Source organism: Scleropages formosus, chromosome 18 (genome assembly GCF_900964775.1).
Source record: "Scleropages formosus chromosome 18, fSclFor1.1, whole genome shotgun sequence".
NCBI classification, from domain to species: domain Eukaryota; kingdom Metazoa; phylum Chordata; class Actinopteri; order Osteoglossiformes; family Osteoglossidae; genus Scleropages; species Scleropages formosus.
In genome coordinates this window covers 5,281,888-5,300,544 of record NC_041823.1, presented here as the reverse complement: position 1 = coordinate 5,300,544, position 18,657 = coordinate 5,281,888, and the positions used below count along the sequence as shown (strand labels likewise).

The 18,657-nt window shown below is 45.7% G+C and overlaps 1 protein-coding gene across 3 annotated transcripts; it reads right to left on the bottom strand.

The window, feature by feature from the left end:
• LOC108940549 (protein LYRIC-like) lies at window positions 1–11,133 on the bottom strand. Of its 3 annotated transcripts, XR_003797122.1 has the most exons (14): window positions 10,475–11,133; window positions 9,215–9,313; window positions 8,102–8,186; window positions 7,239–7,433; window positions 6,150–6,200; window positions 5,809–5,979; window positions 5,346–5,429; window positions 4,788–4,853; window positions 3,795–3,916; window positions 3,434–3,547; window positions 3,203–3,307; window positions 2,940–3,078; window positions 1,154–1,473; window positions 1–1,033 (listed from the first exon to the last, which is right to left on the bottom strand). XR_003797122.1 is itself a non-coding variant. In XM_029246020.1 (13 exons), the coding sequence occupies exons 1-13, from the start codon at window positions 10,826–10,828 to the stop codon at window positions 1,406–1,408; spliced, it is 1,653 nt and encodes a 550-aa protein (XP_029101853.1). In that variant the 5' UTR covers window positions 10,829–11,133; the 3' UTR covers window positions 1–1,405. The 3 variants fall into 3 exon arrangements, 2 of the variants coding, with proteins under 2 accessions (XP_029101853.1, XP_029101854.1); XM_029246020.1 differs by having other exon boundaries at window positions 1–1,473; XM_029246021.1 differs by having other exon boundaries at window positions 1–1,473; window positions 2,940–3,075.
• Window positions 11,134–18,657: the final 7,524 nt, after the last annotated feature.

Genomic DNA, 18,657 nt, shown 5'->3' with positions numbered 1-18,657 from the left:
GGTAACACTCCAGAGCACAGTTGCTTCGAAAGCCCCGAACACCAAGTCCCAATGACTTCAGTTTCAGTAAAGTCAAGACTTCCAGGGTGCTCTCCATGGTCCTCCTTGTATAACCAGAAAACAAACAAAAAAAAAAACAAAAAAAAAAAAAAAAGAGCCCCTATTTACAGTCCACTGGATTTCTTGCAGCAAGACCACACAAAATTACCAAACAAAAATCTATCCATCGATTTAGACAAATCCACACATGGTACTCAGCACAAGGAAATCTATTAGGTCACACTTAAGTTGTCCTTGCTGGAAAAAAGCTTGGCTGAATGAAAGGTACACGTACAATGCAGTGGAAAAAAAAAAAAAAAAAAAAAATCTAACCAGATATTTTATATACAGTAAAGGTTAAGGCAATATAATTTCATTCCTGATAATATATTAATGACGCATGGATTAAAGCTGTTCAAAAACATTCTGCCTGTTACTTCTTTAGATATTGCACTCATCAGTTCCTCGACAAAAAGGGAAAAAACAGGAATGAGTTCGAGAACTAAAAACATAGAAAAACTATAACCTGCAGCAGTCAGATTTCAAACATTGAAAAGAACTTTAAATCTGACGTTGCTTTTTCCTATCAAAGTGGGTTCTATGAAAGGAGGGACTAGAATCAATTTTAGACAGTATCAGAATCAAAATATCTTCTGGTTAAAGATGAGGGCAAAATATAAGAATGAAGGGGGGAAAAAACACTAAGAAAAAAAAATCTTAGCATTACTGAATTGGGGGGGTGTCTCTACAACGATTTCCGAAAACACACCTGGTCGAGTGACTCTGCAGTCACCAAACAGCTGAAGCCCACATTGGCCTGCACCTGCTGTCGTACCAGTGTCATGACAACACGCTCTGCGGGTGTCTACGACTCACCTGGTGATCTTACTACATGGCAGGCATCACCGCACTATGGTACTGTGTGCAATTTGCAGAAGCGTCAAAGAATGAGAGGTCCACGACTGCTATGAAGACTTTTCTTCTATACGTTTCACTGCAAAAATTAACCATTTACACATAGGTTTACTACATTAGATTATTAAACGTACATATTCCAAAACTATTCATTTTGAATAAAAAAGAAAAAAATATTTATAATCTTAGGTCCACCTACATGTCAGTCTGAAATGTCACCTGTTGACAAGGCTTACAGTGCATTTCCTACATGCAGTCTGCAGGACCCGTGACTCACTCTGCTGGGACGATAGAAGCTGGGCAGACTCAGAACTTGGATTTTTCTTTTGTTAAATGTTAAAAAAGTACAGTTCTAATTTGTATAAAATTTTGTACACTCAAATTATTGCATAAAGATGAATTTTCTTTAAAATCCTTTTGCATATGATTTCATCTCAACTCTGGGTTGAACTCATGTCTCTCTCCTGACTTTCTTCTTTTTCACTTGCTTCGGAGACTCCCAGTTCTCTTCGGATTTTTCTAGAAGGAAATCAAACAAGCGTCATTAATCTCTTGCTTTCACTGAAAAATCTTAGCAACATAAGAGTCTGCAAATTCTGAGTCTTAGAAACTAAGATTTACATTTACTTTGTTTTTTTTTTTTTCTTTCAGCCAACGCTTTTCTCCAAAGCAACCTAGTGTTAAGATGTTTACAATTATTTACCCATTTATGCAGCTGGGCATTTTTGTTTTTTTACTGGAGAAATTTAGGATAAATACCTTGCTCAAGGGTATTACAGCTGGAGTTGAGGCTTGAATCTGCAACCTCTGGGTCGAAAGACAGCAGCTCTAATCACTACACTACCAGCTGACCCTGAAATATGCTGGTTCCTCAATTTACATTTCCCAAACTTATTCTAAAAGTAACTAATTTCGAACTCATTGTCAAAGTCAATAAAAGCTTAAAAATAGACATTCCTCAAATTAATCATGGGTCAGGTTCAGGAAAACCCTTGGGCCTAGTAAATTTTTTGTATTGCCTTATGTCACACTAAAATGAAAATAAACCTCCACAAATTCTGACTATTCCAATTCATCAATTCCTCATGTACAGCATTCCTCATCATTACTGAACATCACTACTGACAAATAGAGACTAGCTGTAAACACTGCGAAACAGTTGAATTAAGGTATTTCAACACTCTCCTGTTTTGATGCTCTTTACTGCCATCTATCAGCAAAATGAGTAAATGCAGTCATTTTTAAAAACCGCTAAGTTTACTAGTTTAAAAACAGTCTGGAGAACATTTCAACCTTTTAACATTCGTAACAAGGTGCCAGCGTTTTCTAGGAACTGCAAGTCCATTCCAAAGTCATCTTGCACACAGTAGTGTGTTTGATTCATTACCACGAAGCTTGCACTGCCATTTACACAGAAACTGGGGACATCTGGGGGTAATTATCAGGGTCTAGCCATTTCCTCCCTGACTATAAATCAAGAGTATAGCACCCGTTTCCTCGTGGGCAATGAGCACATGGAAGAGGTGAAGACGAACCCTTCTACTGTAACAGCTGCTTCCTCCTGCTGTATGTGTGCATTAGTTTACCTTACCCTCAAGAACATATAGCAACTGTAGCAGTCCAACAGTACTGTAAATGTTTTTATATTCAATTACTTCTTACATTTTTATAGGCGAATGGAGTTAGAATTTCCAGCGTTCAAGGACTACAGCCTTAGAGTGTATAATACAATTAGTGTTTGATTTTCACACACAGCATTAGGTGAGGCAACTCTACCTAAATAATGATGTTAATAAAGGAGGTCACCCTGTGGCCCTCAGACTCTGGACTGGCTCCCCCTACTACAAGCACACAAAAATATTTAACGACCTGAAGAAAACTGAAGGGCAGATATTGAGACGGACTATTCCTCCCCACCCACCAGTCAAAGTGGAACAGGGCATAGTAAGCACACTGTGGCTGGTGTGAAGGGCTGTACCACTCACTCTGAGAAGGGGGAGGCGGGTTCGCCTGCTTGGCGGGGGCTTCCTGTTCGGCTGGCCTCCGTGGCACTTGTTTGGCAGGCTTGGGAGACACGGTCTCCTTCTCCTTCTTGGCAGCTGTTGGTCTTTCTGTCTTCACCTGCTGAGAACACAGCATCTCAGTGACAACCTCATCAGGAAAAACCAACGTGTTATTCCTGAAAGGTTCTCAGACATCAGCAAGTATGAAATAAGGATGCCACATGTACCTAGCATTCAGCACTAACCTCAGGAGGGGGCACAGGGGCCTGGGTGGTCAGCGTCTTCTCCTGGACGCGCTGGACCTGCTTCTTTGCTGCAGCCTCCTTCGGCTTTGCCGGCTCCTCTGACTCCTTTAAGAGAGGGGACATACCCAGCTGATGAAGGGCAGCGCTCGACACGCACGGTTCCCAGAACTTCCGCCTTCAGCTACACTGAGCTTCTGGCCCCCAAGGTGTGAACTTGTCCCGTGTTCTCACCTGCTGAGCAGCACCAGTGTCATCACCTTGCTTCTTCTTCTTCTTTCTCTTCTTTTTGGACTTGCCATTTCCAGCTGTGGCAGAATCTTCCTTCTCCTTGTCATCATCAGAGCCCTGAGAGCACAGAAAGTTTAAACGGGGTAAGAAAAAGAATGCCTTGAAAGATCCATAGGAAAGAACTTGTTAATGACTTTCAGTCCCTGATTCTACCCAAAGTATAAACTGTTGACATGTAGAAGACATCCAAGTGTGTATGTTGAGTTCTGGTGGTCAGGGTGGGGTCTCAGTTGTGGAACTCCAACACTGCTGACACAAATTCAGTAAGGTCCACCCCCATATGTAGCATGTTACCAAGACTGACCTTCACAGCCTCTGGGAGGACCTCCTCAGGTGGTGTAGGGGTCTCCAGCTGGGGATCCTCATAGTTACCCCAGACTTCAGAGGGGGCATTCCAGTCTGAGCTTGGATCTGCAGCCATTCCGTCTGCAAGCACATGTGTCAACACACAGAATTAACACAGTAATTCCTACCCCATAGTCATCCCATGTGTCTGGTCATTTCCAGTCCAGCATGATACTGGTCTTGGTTTTGGCAGAATATATCTAAAAATGTGTGAGCCCGTTTCACTTCCTCCTATTTCCTGGTCTCGATCCGGGTTGAAGTCTGACATTATTTCTAACATCAAGGTCTGTCATAAATTGCAGTACAACTAACCTGAATATACCCATCTGAATATTTATAAAATGATCTTAACAGTCACTTCCCACCCTGCCAGCTGTCCAGAGGCTAATATGAATATTAATGAAACCACAGGTACATCTCCAGTCTGAGAACTAGCAAGGAACACGGTACAAGCATTTGTTGCTCAGCCTTGCGAGGTTTTGCTGGGAAATTGTTTACATGTCGTCCATCCTCACCAGTGCAGACCTGTGCATTTTATATATCAGGTTACTAAGATTGGCTGAATATGTATTTCTTTTTTATTTTACCCCCAAAAATAAAGGTAACAAATGACTAACCATCTGATGAAAAAAGTGTATTTTTACTGAATGATCAATGAGCTGTTAGAAAAGTCCAGAGTAGCACATGTGCACTTAATATTGTGCAAACAAATGAACAAGGGGGGGGGGGGGAATCTCATTCTTTGCTAAAGTTGTTTCTATGAGGAGTGTCAAGTAAGATTTTACATTTATGTATTTAGTGGACGCTTTTCTCCAAAGCGACATACAAAGCAAGACATGATAAAGTACCCAATAAACTTAATTTACTTTTTAAATGGTCATACTTTAAGCTCCGAAATTGTTTGAACCCACATATAAATGCACACACACACACCAGGAAATGTTGCACTTACTCAGGCCAGACCACTCGTCATCCACTTTAAGGTGACCATCCCGCCGCTCGGACACAGGCTTCGACTCTGCTGCTGCACACAACAAGCATTCTGTCAGGACACCAGCTATTATCCGGAGACTGTTGTGAAGTTAAACCACAGGGAGCCCGTTCGAGTACAGCATTTGCTATATGAATTATATATGCTATTTTTGGTTTGATGTTAGGGGGGTGCGGTGGCGCAGTGGGTTGGACCACAGTCCTGCTCTCCAGTAGGTCTGGGGTTCGAGTCCCGCTTGGGGTGCCTTGCGGCGGACTGGCGTCCCGTCCTGGGTGTGTCCTCTTCCCCCTCCGGCCTTACGCCCTGTGTTGCCGGGTAGGCTCCGGTTCCCCGTGACCCCGTATGGGATGAGCGGTTCTGAAAATGTGTGTGTGTGTGTGTGTGTGGTTTGATGTTAAACTGCTCCCTCTAGTGGCAAGAAGTTAGGAGAGTAATTTCCGAAACGAGGGCTGTTGGGGGAGCTGACAATAGCCAATCGGTAAAAGTGAAAATTCTGCCAAATCAAGAGATGTGATTTACCAGTGGGATTCATAGACAGCATGTTGAGGGTAACTGGATTCAGCTCATGCTTCTTCGTCCTCCCATCCTTGACGGTCCACGACCCTGGAGGAGGAAAGGGGGGGACATCCCTTTACCAGGACGCCAATTCCACCGTGTGACTCTGCCTAACCAAAAGCTCTTGAGAAGTCGAGCAGGTGGGCGTGGACCTGCACTGCACTGCACGCCGCTCTCCAGCTTTTCCCAAGTGTACAAGAAACTGCACAACCTTACTCCCAGTATATCAAAAAACAAACACTTCCACCAATACTTAGTAACCACCACAATTTACCAGAAATCCCCAAGCAATTTACCAAAGTGGAACATGATAAAACCACAAAGCTACTTCACCAGAGAGGTGCAGCCATTTTCTACATTGGAATTACACCCACAGAGAGATGCAGTTAAATGAGAAAGGAACAAGAGAAGACCTTTCCATTGATACCTTCAACTTCCTGAGCCCAGGGAGTGGTTTCGGGGTTCCTGCGTGCCACCCCTTTGGGCAGGGGGGTCCAGTTGTCTCTGTCCATGCCGGCTGCGGGGGCCGGGATCTTAGCAGGGTTGCTGGTCCAACCACGTCCATTCACAGCCTGCGTCTCTGTCAAGCTGGCCATCGCTGGGATGAGCCGGGAGGGATGGAACAGCGGGTCAAACTGGATAGTGGAGCCTCCCCAGTAAGCGGCCAACAACACAGAGGTGCCTACAGACACCTGGCGCCCACTAGGAAGCTGGGGTACACAGTGCACAACACCTCATTTGTCAGACCATACACTTATCACTGTCTACCTTGAGAACTGACAGCCTCTCCCTTTGTAGCCTTGGTGCGTGACTGTTCCCCTACGGAAAGGAGGGGGAAAAAAAAATAAAGACCGTATGAGAAAGAGTACAGGGAGCTCCAGCTTTGCTATTCAGCACGTAAAACACCACTGGACCGCCTCTTTACCACCTTGCATCAAACATGTTGATCTCCATCTCACATTACACTCTACGAGAAAGAGTGTATATCCAGGATGGCATATACAACTAAATCAGATTAAGTGTAAAGCATTACAAAAAAAAAAAAAAAAAACCTCCCACTGGCATCCCGACAATGATTTCAGATTTATCCATGGAGATGTTTCATCTGTAGCTGCAGCCAAAATCCTACTCATTTTTATTTATCCACAATAAAAATGAGTGTGACACAGCATCACCTGTAAACACAATAGTGTAAATACTTCATGACCCCCTCCCCTAACCCCCAGGGCACACTCCTTGTTCTGTGTCAGACGCAGGTAAATACAGCAGCTCTGCACATGAAATGGACAGCACAGGTAACCTGTCCCCAGGGTCCCTGAGAGCATAACTATCTCCAAGATCCCTTGACCTATTATAAAAGCAGAAAAACAATAAGTTCCACTGACCAAATAAAAATTAAAAGGACATTTGGTGCTGCTGTTATCACATTTGTGACAACTTCCTGTTTGCAGGACTTGGTGTGCAAGGGACTTTAAGCATTGAATGGAACAGGTCATGGACGATCTTTGCTTTCGAGACACTGCTCCGAGTGGAACATTTTGCCACCGCGAAGGTGTAGTGATTAATGCTGTATAGAAAGAATGCAAAAACAATGTCCAGCGCACATCCTTAAAACGAGAAAATCCTGGATGCGCTCCATTCAATAGTGAGGAAAGGCAGCATGTAAGTTTGTCTAAAGCTGGAGAAACTATTACGGAGTGACTTTAAACCTGGAGGCACAGAACCCATTTCCAATCACAGAGAAAACCCCTGTGCTGGACCTGCATCCCAGCCAAGGTATAATCTGCCCCGCACTCTTTGCTTCTGGGACAGGCTCTGGACACACTCACAGTGCCTCGCGTGCCCTGTAGCCCATACCTTTGTTCTTCCTCTGGTTCACGGGAGCAGCGGCTGTGCTCTTTGGGAGCTCCAAGGGGGTGGCAAGGGTGGCAGAGGCAGTGGAGGCAGCAGGGGGGTCAACCCCTCCCGGGCTGCCCGAGTCATCGCTAGCCGCTTTGTCCTTCCTGCGCTGCTGCCGTTTCTCCCGATTGCTGATCTTGGTCTCCCAGGCACCTGTCCGGCACAAAGGCGAAGACGTTACACGGAATAAGGCTACGGAGGTACACGTGTGTGCATGATCACACACACATGATGTAAGCCAACTTCACAGGAGGTGACAGTCAACCAATTATTTTAAACCTACAACTGTGGTCTTGATGAGCTGATTTATCTAATTACCAGTTAAATGATTAAGGTCAGGACTTCCCAAACTGGGTGATCCAAACCTGTAATCTCCTCAGGCTGAAAGTAAGCTTAGTCATCTTAAAACAGGAGCCTGTCCAAACTGTTACGAACAAACAAACGAACACGCTCATCCAGGGTGAGAAGCAGCCCTTCTGAGACGGGGTTTATCCAGGACAGCCCTGGGACATCCCTAACCCTGTCAAGTCCCAATGGTGTGATACGACAGCTCCTCACAAGACATTCAGCAGGAGATGTTAGACTGAACATTTTCTGAGCAATTTTAATAAAGAAAATATGTATGAAACAAGGAGGCAGAGTCAGGGTCGTGCTCCTCAGAAGACTTTAGGATACAGACATTATCTCAAGTATCACCTACATAGAGTTCTGCCCAGAAGCGAGTCTCCCAATTGGCAATATATTTAAAAACAGATTTAAGTGCAAGTATCTTCCCGAAATGTCAAAGCACCCTGTCGCAACATTGAATTCGGCCTCGGTACCATCATCGGGCTCCTTTCCGTCAGGGGAGGACACAGGCTTGGCTGGATTCACCTCAGTCTTGGCTTTCTTCTTGTTCTTCTTCGGCTAAATGGAAAGTAACAGCCTGTATGAGTCAGTTCATATGGACTGAAGGGCAGGTTCTTCATCCCTGAGTTTTCTACCAACGAATCCCTGTTAAATTCACATGCGATAACTGCAGCTGCCCGATTCCAAGAAACAAGGTTGAGAATGAGCAGTTCCTAGAACAGACACGGGCCAAAATGTTCAGTAAAGCCAACGGAGATAAACGGACGACGGAAGCAGACGCTGACGACGACGGAAGTAGACGCTGACACAGGCGGGTAGCGGGAGCAGGGAGCTCGGCGTCCAAAACACACCAAACAACTTGCTTGCATTTGCATGTTGAGAACGCAACCCGACAACAGTCAAGAGGCTGCTTCAAATCATTGTCTCAACTTTGCAGTCTGCTCAGGTAGACATGCACTTGTATGACAGCAGTAGTGGAAAATCTTCCCATCAAAGAATGCATGAATTTGCTCAAGACTTAACTGAAACTAGAGTACATGGGAGTCAAATTTTTATTAGGGGTCATACTAAAATTTCTTCAAATTGACTTCCCTCTAACATCAATAACACCCATGTAGCTATGCTCACACATGACCGCATCCCCAAGTAAGGGCATACGTATTACAGAGAGGACCAGAAATGTGCTTCAATGTCAGAGAAAAATACCGTAAAACTAGTCTCAGATCTCCAGTCAAAGATATTACCTGTATTTTTTCCAAACATTTCATTGCTTACGACCATAACAACATAAAAACACTGCTTACAACATGCAGCGGAGTAATACAAAAGCTAAATTACAGTTTGATTACAGTGCTAAGCTATTTACAATTATCTACCCAGTTACACAGCTGGGTAATTATTGGACCAAATAAGGGAAAGAACCTCACTCAAGGGTACTACAGGAGGATGGATTCATTCTGTAGGCCTGGGACACTGTGTCACAAGCGATTGGTGATTAGATGCAAACCTTCACGTCCACACACGATACACTACTGCACGCAGAAGGGCATATCAGAACTTGAAAATGAATGAGACGCATGACAGACCTTCTCGGTCTTGATCTCAGCGGCAGGTTTGGGGATTTCTTCGACCTCCTTTGGTTCTTCCTGGAGCTCGGCCACGGCGCGGCCATTCGGCTGGGGTTTCTGAGCGCGGCGAGACACAGAGAGAAGTCACAGAAGGTCCATGTGGTGTGGAAATGTGACCACGAAACGTTGATAAAACACCCCATGCATGAGCGTGTAGAATCAGTTCAGCAATGGAAAAAGCTTTTTTACGTCATTAATGTCTCATTTCTTTATTTTTTAAAAAAACTTTGTTATAAGTAGTAAAATAAAGATAGGAAGTTATGTAGCTAGTCGGCACTATTGAATTAACGGTTTTCTGTTGGTTATGAAGTACTCAGATTTAAACTGTCATTAGCATTTTTACATATGTCAGATTTGTGAGCACTGATTTCCTTTTGAAGTCTCTTTATTTGCAGTAACTGGAATGCCTGATAAGATTTGTGTGACGTTCTTGTTGGTGACCGCAGTGAAAGTGGAGTTTAGTAACTAACGGTTACATTGTTACAAATCCAGATTTAATTTGAATAAAAGATGCAATATAATTGGTACAATTACACGCGGCGTATCCTCGCGCTCGGACACACACACACACACACACACACACACACACACACTGTTGTACCGCACAGCGAGCACGATGATCACGGTAAAACTCAGCCGCCCCTGGACTGAGGTAAATGCAGAAGAAACATACTGTTATCCTGAGGTAAATCTGGGGTAAAAAGTGATTTCACACGTGACGGGAGTAAATCAGAGGTGTTTTGCTGCAGGAACTGGAGAGCAAAAGCAGCTCCTCCGGCCTCTGATTACGTGGCGGCAAGAAGAAGAGAGACCGCGGAAGAACGCTTGAAAAAAATAAAATAAAAATACATTACAAATTTATAAAAGAAAATTAACCTAAATGTGAGGATATGCTCATCCAACTGCCCTCACCACCGCACCGACCGCTAAGTTATGGGCCATAAATAATTTATCCACGACAAACTAGTAAGCCGGGCCGTCAGAGAGAGACAGAGAGGAGCTCTGACGCGGGGAGAGTCGGAGAAAGAGAGAGAAGAGCCGCGTTAGTTCTCGGCGCTCCTCGTCAGCCCTCTTTTCTCGTCTTTTCCACTACGGCTCTAGGCTCGTGCACCGTCTGTCTCCACTAACTAGCTCTTCCTCTTGTTCTTGACTAGTCGGTCAACCAGCCCACGCGGTGTAACAGGTTCGAGCAGCCCCTGGCCTGGCAGCCGTCCCTACCTTCTCCGGCCTCTTCCGGCTCCTCTTCTTGGGCTCCTCCGCCTTGAGGCTCCGCAGGGGCGCGCTCCTCTCCACGCTCTCCGCGGCGGGCTCCACCGCCACTCGGCCCGCTCGCCTCTTACCCCAGCCGGGGAGGACGCCGCAGGCCGCGGCCCACAGGAGAACCGTGAGCAGAAGCAACACGACCAGCGCGGCCGAGAGGATGAGCCACGTCGGCCAGAGCGCGGGCTCCAGCCCCAGGTCCAGGCCGAGCTCGGAGCGGAGCAGCGCCGCACCGGACGACAGTAGCTCCCTCACACGGCCGCACAGCAGCTCGGCCTGCCGGGTTGCGGCCTCCTGCCAGCCCGCTGCCATGTTCGCACTGGGCCTCTGGACGGGGCTGTGCACAGCGAAGGGGAGGGAGAAAGGGGGCGGAGTCAGGCGCCTGGCGTTCAGCGCGAGTCACAGAGCAATGCGCGCGCAGGTCGAATCCATGCGGGCGGCGCGCTACAAACGTCCAACGTTCTTATGATAATTTTCAAAATGATTATGATTTCAGATTATCAGCGGAAGCTGCGCTCCGTCCCCGTCGGTCTCGCAGTTCTTCTCTACCGTCCAACAGGAGGTGCACGGCCAATCGGGGGGGGAGTGTTGGAACATTAGTGCAACGTCACCATTAAAATGGAAGGGATGCAGCGTGGCAGCGGGTAGGGTGATAAACGGAGGGAATCCTGGGAAGGGTCCCCCCCCCCCTCCCCACCTCCACGAGTGATCCACAGACACGTGTGAACTCGTGCAGTTGACCGGAAGCCGTCCAGTGCGCGGCAGAAACTGCGCTGCGTTTGCCTTGCAAAACCCGGCGCTTCGTCGCGTGCCAGTTGCAGCGCGAGGCCAATAATATATAACTGTAACAGTGTGGATGGGTTCAAAGACATGATCATGACGAGTTCCGAGAGCCAGGCTGGAGGGGTAAAAATGACTGGCACGTTGTCAGTCACACTTTCCTGTAATAGAGCCTCTAACGGTTCGATCAAATAGGAGAGGAGATGATACATGTTGCGCTATGGAATGGGAAGAAGATATAAAGTTGAAAGTTTATTTTATTTATATGCCCGCTGTAATAGGTACGAGACAAACCTCCTTTACACAAATCTGTTTGGTTATTCCATTTATTTTAGTTTGTTTTAGTTTTAGTTATTTGACTTTGTCTTATAATCTGCCTTAAAATCATCCTCAAATATTTACACATTTAACAAAGGTGGTTCCAGTTAAGGTTGTGGGAAAACCACATTCTGAGAGATACACAGGGCTTAAAAGAGTTCATGCATTTCATTTTGTATGTTTACCTGTAAGCACAATGACTCCGAAGTAGTTTTTTCTATATATATTATATATACACATATATATCACAAGCCTTCAAGCAGAAGTTGGAACTGGATATGTGTCCAGAGTATCGTGGTTAAATTCAATGTGGGGTTTTAGTGCTGTGGTTTCACATACTAATACATAACTAAATCTCATTTAGTCATCATCAAGTCTTAACAGTAGATAAATTTTATTTCATATCTCAAATAGCACAAATAAATTTTACACATCATCTGAACCGCTTGTCCCATACGGGGTCGCGGGGAGCCGGAGCCTAACCCGGCAACACGGGGTGTAAGGCTGGAGGGGGAGGGGACACACCCAGGACAGGATGCCAGTCCATCGCAAGGCACCCCAAGCGGGGCTCAAACCCCAGACCTGCTGGAGAGCAGGACCCGGTTCAACCCGCTGCGCCACCGCACTCCCCACAAATGAATTTTATTTTGTGACAATTTATTTGAATAAGTCAATTTGTAAAGTGGGGGGGGCGTGGTGCCCGCTGTGCAGCGGGTCTGGGGCTCGAGCCCTGCAGCGTGCTGGCGTCCCACCCTGGGTGTGCCCCCCGGCCCCACGCCCCACACCCTGTACCACCGGGCCAGGCCCCAGCCCACCGCGACCCTGCTTGGGACGAGAGGTTGCTCACAATGGATGGAATATGTAAAATGATTGTGTTTCCTGTAAAAGCCCCATTTAAGTCTCAATAAACACCTTCACAAGCAATTTGAAACAGATAAAAGATATATGACCTCAATTACCATTACCATGGGTGGCACAGCAAGTAGCTGGAAGCTCCAGACCCTGCGTTGGACAAGAGGTTTATTGATAATGGATTGATGGATATATTTGAGGTGTATAATGTATATACATCGATTACAGTTTTATCCTATGATTACAGGGTCACACAAGGTCAAACTCTTATTACAGCGAGGACCTGAAATGTGCTTTATTGTCAGCAAGAAATACCACAAAAAACTAGTGTGAGACCTCCAGTCGAAAATATTACCTATATTTCTCCGAACGCTTCAGTGCTTCCCATTGCAGTAACAGCTTAAAGTAGTGTACCTACATCCATGCAGTGGTTCAGCACAATAAAAACTAAATTATACAGTTTTTGTTTGATTGTAGAGGTTATTAAAAACATTAAACTCAAATTAAGAGAAATGAGAATTAGATCACAGAACCCTGCTTAAAGGCAATCCAAATACATATTCTTCATCCAGGTTTATTTTGTAATCCCTTATTCTTTTTTTAACAAGAAAATATATTCATAAGGAAGCAATAAAATTCTAGTTATATTTCTTTTTATGGGTGAACTAAAACAAACAAGGGATCCTTTAAGAAGTGCATATTTCTCCTCTTATTTTTCCTCTTGCCTTTGCACCGGACCAGTACCCCAGTTAACCGTCTCAGTTACTCAACGGGCAGCAGATGTTGACTTTGCTTGTATCACTTCTCTTTTTTGAAAGGAAGAGAGCATCTGAAAGTTTCATGCCTTTACATTGTCCAGCCACCACACATTGGGGGTGTAAAAGCCCCCCGCTCATTCCTGACAATAGTAAGTATGATTCAATTCACACACACACACACACACACACACACACACACACACTTTCTGAACCGCTTGTCCCATACGGGGAACCGGAGCCTACCCAGCAACACAGGGTGTAAAGCCGGAGGGGGAGGGGACACACCCAGGACGGGACGCCAGTCCGTCGCAAGGCACCCCAAGCGGGACTCGAACCCCAGACCCACTGGAGAGCAGGACCCGGTCCAACCCACTGCATCACCGCAACCCCACTTCCAAACTGCTCGTCCCATACGGGGTCGCAGGGAACCGGAGCCTACCCGGCAACACAGGGCGTAAGGCCGGAGGGGGAGGGGACACACCCAGGACAGGACGCCAGGCCGTCGCAAGGCACCCCAAGCGGGACTCGAACCCCAGATCCCCTGATTCAATTCAATTCAATTCAATTCAGTTCAATTCATTTTTATAGAGCATTCTTCTCATACAGTGACACAGAGCTCCAAACACAGGCATAAGACAAATAAACATATATAGTTGGCTCTATATTAAAATATTACAGTATCCATGCAGTTATTAAAGCTGTAAGTATGTCTACTGGCCACGGCGGAAAGGAACAAACCTCTGGGGGTCCAAGTGCCAGTGGCTGCCCACCCCTCTTGGGCACTCTAGATTAATTAAGACTTTTAAGAAAATTTCCAACTAATAATAACATTGTAGATGAGTGTTAACTTCATGTCTCAGTTCACGTAGGAATGTGTCGTCCATCATAGCAGGCAATCATCAGCTTCAGTCATCATGCGGTGCTCGTATCACGGTCGGCCTTCTCAGGTCTTATCATAGGGAAACAGTGCTTGGCAAGAAAGAAATGGTTAGTAACTGATGACTAAATGAGATTGTACTGTACAGTTTTATACAGAAGCGGAAAAACCTGATCTGCTTCAAAGATCTGGAAGTGCTGAATCACGTGAGATTGCAACACTCGTCACGCTGGCATTCGTTTTGCTCGTGTTTATTGCGGTGTGCTTGGTCTTCGAAAATGTGCTTAAGATCCTTTTCCCAGTTTTGATTAAACTAGAGGGGGGGCGTGGTGGTGCAGTGGCGCAGTGGGTTGGACTGGGTCCTGCTTTCCAGTGGGTCTGGGGTTCGAGTCCCGCTTGGGGTGCCTTGCGATGGACTGGTATCCCATCCTGAGTGTGTCTCTAGCCCTTCGCCTTGTGTTGCCGGGTTACGCTCTGGCTGCCCGTGACCCTGTATAGGACAAGTGGTTTTAGACTGTGTGTGTGTGTGTGTGTGTGTGTGTGTGTGTGTGTGTGTGTGTGTGTGTGTGTGTGTGATTAAACTAGATAAACTGACAGGAAATCTATTGAGCCCCAAGGAAATTGCACAAGGCTACAGCACTCTATACACAATGAGGCAGTGACACAACCTATAGCAAGCTGCGGCAGAAAAGGCACTGTGATAACATGGGAGTAAATAATTAATACATAATAACAGATAGTAAAGGAAAATCAGACAAGTGGATGCAGTGAGCGTGAAAGTGAAAAGTAAGAACGTGGTGCTGTCGGCTTAGTACCACGAGGACGGCAGCGTTCTCATGTGTGAGTAGAGCCTCACAGCCTTTGGCAGGGATCAAGTCAGGTAGCACCTCTTGGAACACACTTTTCAATACTCTTGAGTTTTGCATTGCTTTAGAAGAAAAAACCATCTGCCAAATCCATAAATATAAATTGATTTTAATGTTACAAGACCTTGTTAGTTTTCAGCTGCTTGAAGCAGTAATACAACAGGGATGTTGCCACTTCCTGTCCACCTATGTGGTCTAACCGGTGGTTTATTGGTTCATGGCTCGGACGGGTGTTCGGAGGGCGCAGCCTGGTGAAGCAGTGGCGCGCAAGTCCAGCCGGGACCACGTGTCCAGGTGCCCATCATGGTACCAGCATTTCAGGGGTCAGAGTTCAGGAGCGAGCCAGATAGCTGCACGCTTGCAGCACATAGGAACTCATCAGTGGGCTGAAATTCCCCAGGAATGGAACAGTACAACAGCAACGGCACCTAGAAGAGTTCAAGATATAGTGTGAAAAAAAGTGCTCTGAGGCTAGATGTTGATAGGAATGTGATCGATGTTCGAATAATCACAGAAAAATCATGGCGGACTGTGGGAGTCCTGTGTTACGTCCTCCAGTGGCCCATATGGAATTGTAGCTACATAATTACATTTATTATTGAGCTCATACTTTTCTCCAAAGCAACTTACAATGTTAAGATACCTACACTTATTTATCCAGTTATACAGCTGGGTAATTTTTACTGGAGTGATTTAGGGTAAGGACCTTACTCAAGTATACTACAGCTGGAGGTGGGATTCAAAGCTGTGACTTTCAGGTATGAAGGCAGCAGTTCTAACCACTACATTACATTACATTACACACCTTCTGAACCACTTGTCCCATACAGGGTCACGGAGCCTAACCCGGCAACACAGGGCGCAACGCTAGAGGGGGAGGGGACACACCCAGGACGGGACGCCAGTCCATCACAAGGCACCCCAAGCGGGATTTGAACCCCAGACCCACCGGAGAGCAGGACCCGGTCCAACCCACTGCACCACCACGCCCCCTACATTACATTACACACACACACACACACACACACACACACACACACACACACACACACACACACACACACACACACACACATTTTCTGAACCGCTTGTCCCAAATGGGGTCACGGAGAACTGGAGCCTAACCTGGCAACTCAGGGCATAAGGCTGGAAGGGGAGGGGACACACCCAGGACGGGACACCACTCCATCGCAGGGCACCCCAAGCGGGACTCGAACCCCAGACCCACTGGAGAGCAGGACCCGGTCCAACCCACTGCGCCACCACACCCCCTACATTACATTACATTACATTACATTTAAATTGAAATGCTTTTCTCCAAAGTGACATACATCTCAGAGAAATACAATTTGTACAATATACAATAAAATACAATACATTAGGAGAAAGAGACATAGCTGCAGATGTGTGGTTCTTAAGTAAAGTTAGTTTGTTTCTTTCCACTTTATGCACCGATGTTCATCGCATGAGTAGCTGCATAAAACTCAGGATAGATGATTCCTGATCACCTTCCTACAAATTTTTTTTTCATTATTTTTAAAAAACTATGCTACCAGCTGTCCCGTCTCTGGGACCTTTTACTTGTAGTGTCAGGCAGAAACTTGACAGCATTAAGACTTTTCTTTCTCTTTTCAAAATTCTCTTTTCAAGCAAATAGTGTGTCAGTGTCAGTAAAATGAAAATAACCACTAGATTTATCCAGATGAAACATTATTAGCCCACCATGTGGAACATGACCAAACCAAAACCAGAAGGTGGTTAAACTCCTGCCAAGACGTTAATGTGTGCTACTCACAATGAAAATATTTTACTGGGTTTGGGCGCTACTGTATTTCTCCAGATTTCACATCCTTGCATATGTACATCAGGACAAATAAATGAACGTACCCAATGGAAGAGGCAATGACGGGCTAGATTCCGGAAATGACACAAATGATTCACTGAGTGGCCCCATCCTAGACACCATTTCTGTAAAAATGATTCCTAGAATGCTATTAAACCCATTTTTAAAGCCAGATAAAAATGGGAAACAAAAACGCCAAGAGAAAATTTATTTATGGCCGTTACGTTCGCTGGCTCAGACCCCAGAAGACCTGCTGAGAAGCTGTAACCTTAGGAAACTGAGCAAAATGGGAAACAGGAAGCATGAAATCCATTTGTGTCCATTTTTTATTCATTTTAATTGAACCTGGTCAGTCCTTTAACCAGCCCTCCCTTGAAGAGTTTAGCTGATTGTGCAGTGAACCTGGGACCTTTAAATTTGGAGGCCATTGAAATCTAAGTGAAGTTATGTAATCGTACGACTAAGAAAAAAAACTTTTAATTAAAAATTTTTACAAGTTGGTCTAATATAAATGATAAAAATATTGCATCCCTTGGAAGTCAGTCCAGTCATCTGCTTTAGAGCCACCAGTGGCAGCAATGATGCCTCGGTTGCCATGGTTACTTTCCTTGCTCTCCTCCATCACGGCTGCCTCCAGAAGGTCACACTTTATGGGAGACCGGCTTGATGCCTTGCTTTTTGAGGGGGTGGGAGGGCCAGAGAGCCGGGGCTCTTTGAATTCATCTCCCACCATCCATCTCCACCAGTGATCACACCCTCCACCTCCATACCCCGATGAAAAAAGTGTGACTCTGTTGAGATTCCGGGTTCTGAAACTAGAAAATGCCTTTCATGAAAACAAGACAAACGGCAAACATGCTTAAGAGCGTCTGGTGATCAGCAGCCCTGCTAACACAGATCCCAGGGTAAACGTGCAGCCGTACCATAATATCACGTCAATAACCAGCTATAAATCTTAGAGTTCATCCAAACTCACGTCGCTGAGTTATGAACCATATTCTGAACTGTTTTGAACTGTAACGGTCAGCATTTAAACTGAACCAAAGTGCATTTTGTAATCATGAACATTTCTGAGCAGCACTAACAGGTGGATCAGTCCATCTCCCAGTCTGTGTGTGTGTGTGTGTGTGTGTGTGTGTGTGTGTGTGTGTGTGTGTGTGTGTCTTTCAGGAAAAACACACCCCGAAAGCTCTGATTCCAGCGTGGCATTTTCCAGCCGCTCTTCTCGCTGGCACTGTGGGCAGCGACAAGGAAAAACACTGTCAATCACTGTGTCACATGAGCTGCGTGTTTTGAAAATCAAGAACCTTAAATAAATCGTGAAGCCCTTAACGGCTAAACCTCTATATTAAACCATGAACCAAAATTAAAAAAAAAAAAAAAAAAAAACTGGCATTCTGTCTCCTCACATTTATTTATAACACTGATTTACCGTTTTTTTGCTGCTGGGTAATTTGCACTGGAGCAATTCAGATCAGAACCTCGATCAAGGCTACTGCAGCAGGATGTGGGATCTCAACCCAGAGCCTTTGAGTGCAAGGCAGTAGCTCTAGCTGCTACACTCCCTGTTGAAAAAAGCTTCAGAGAAGGTGTGTATTTGGGGGGTAAAGGAGAGCAGGTGTAAAACCATGTGTTATATCTCTGTTCTAAATTGGGGAACTGGCACAAGGGAAGGAAGCACCTAGAATCTTCAGTGTGCGGGGGTGTGTGCCCTGGGTCTGGAGGCTGGGTGAGGGGTGTGTGATTAGTTCTCCGCTGCTCTGTCAGCACCCAGACCTCAGTGCTGGAACGCGTCCCGGACCCCTTTTGGTGTTGTTGGGATCATGATACACATCCCTCAGAGAGGA

What these genes read in the sequence shown, in the direction of transcription:
- LOC108940549 (XM_029246020.1), bottom strand. Translation starts at nt 10,828, where the DNA reads ATGGCAGCGGGCTGGCAGGAGGCCGCAACCCGGCAGGCCGAGCTGCTG. An exon ending in CTGAGATCAAGACCGAGAAG is followed by an intron (nt 8,187 to 9,214) that starts GTCTGTCATGCG and finishes CTTTCCATTTAG; the next exon opens with CCGAAGAAGAACAAGAAGAA. An exon ending in CTGGGCTCAGGAAGTTGAAG is followed by an intron (nt 5,430 to 5,808) that starts GTATCAATGGAA and finishes TTCCTCCTCCAG; the next exon opens with GGTCGTGGACCGTCAAGGAT.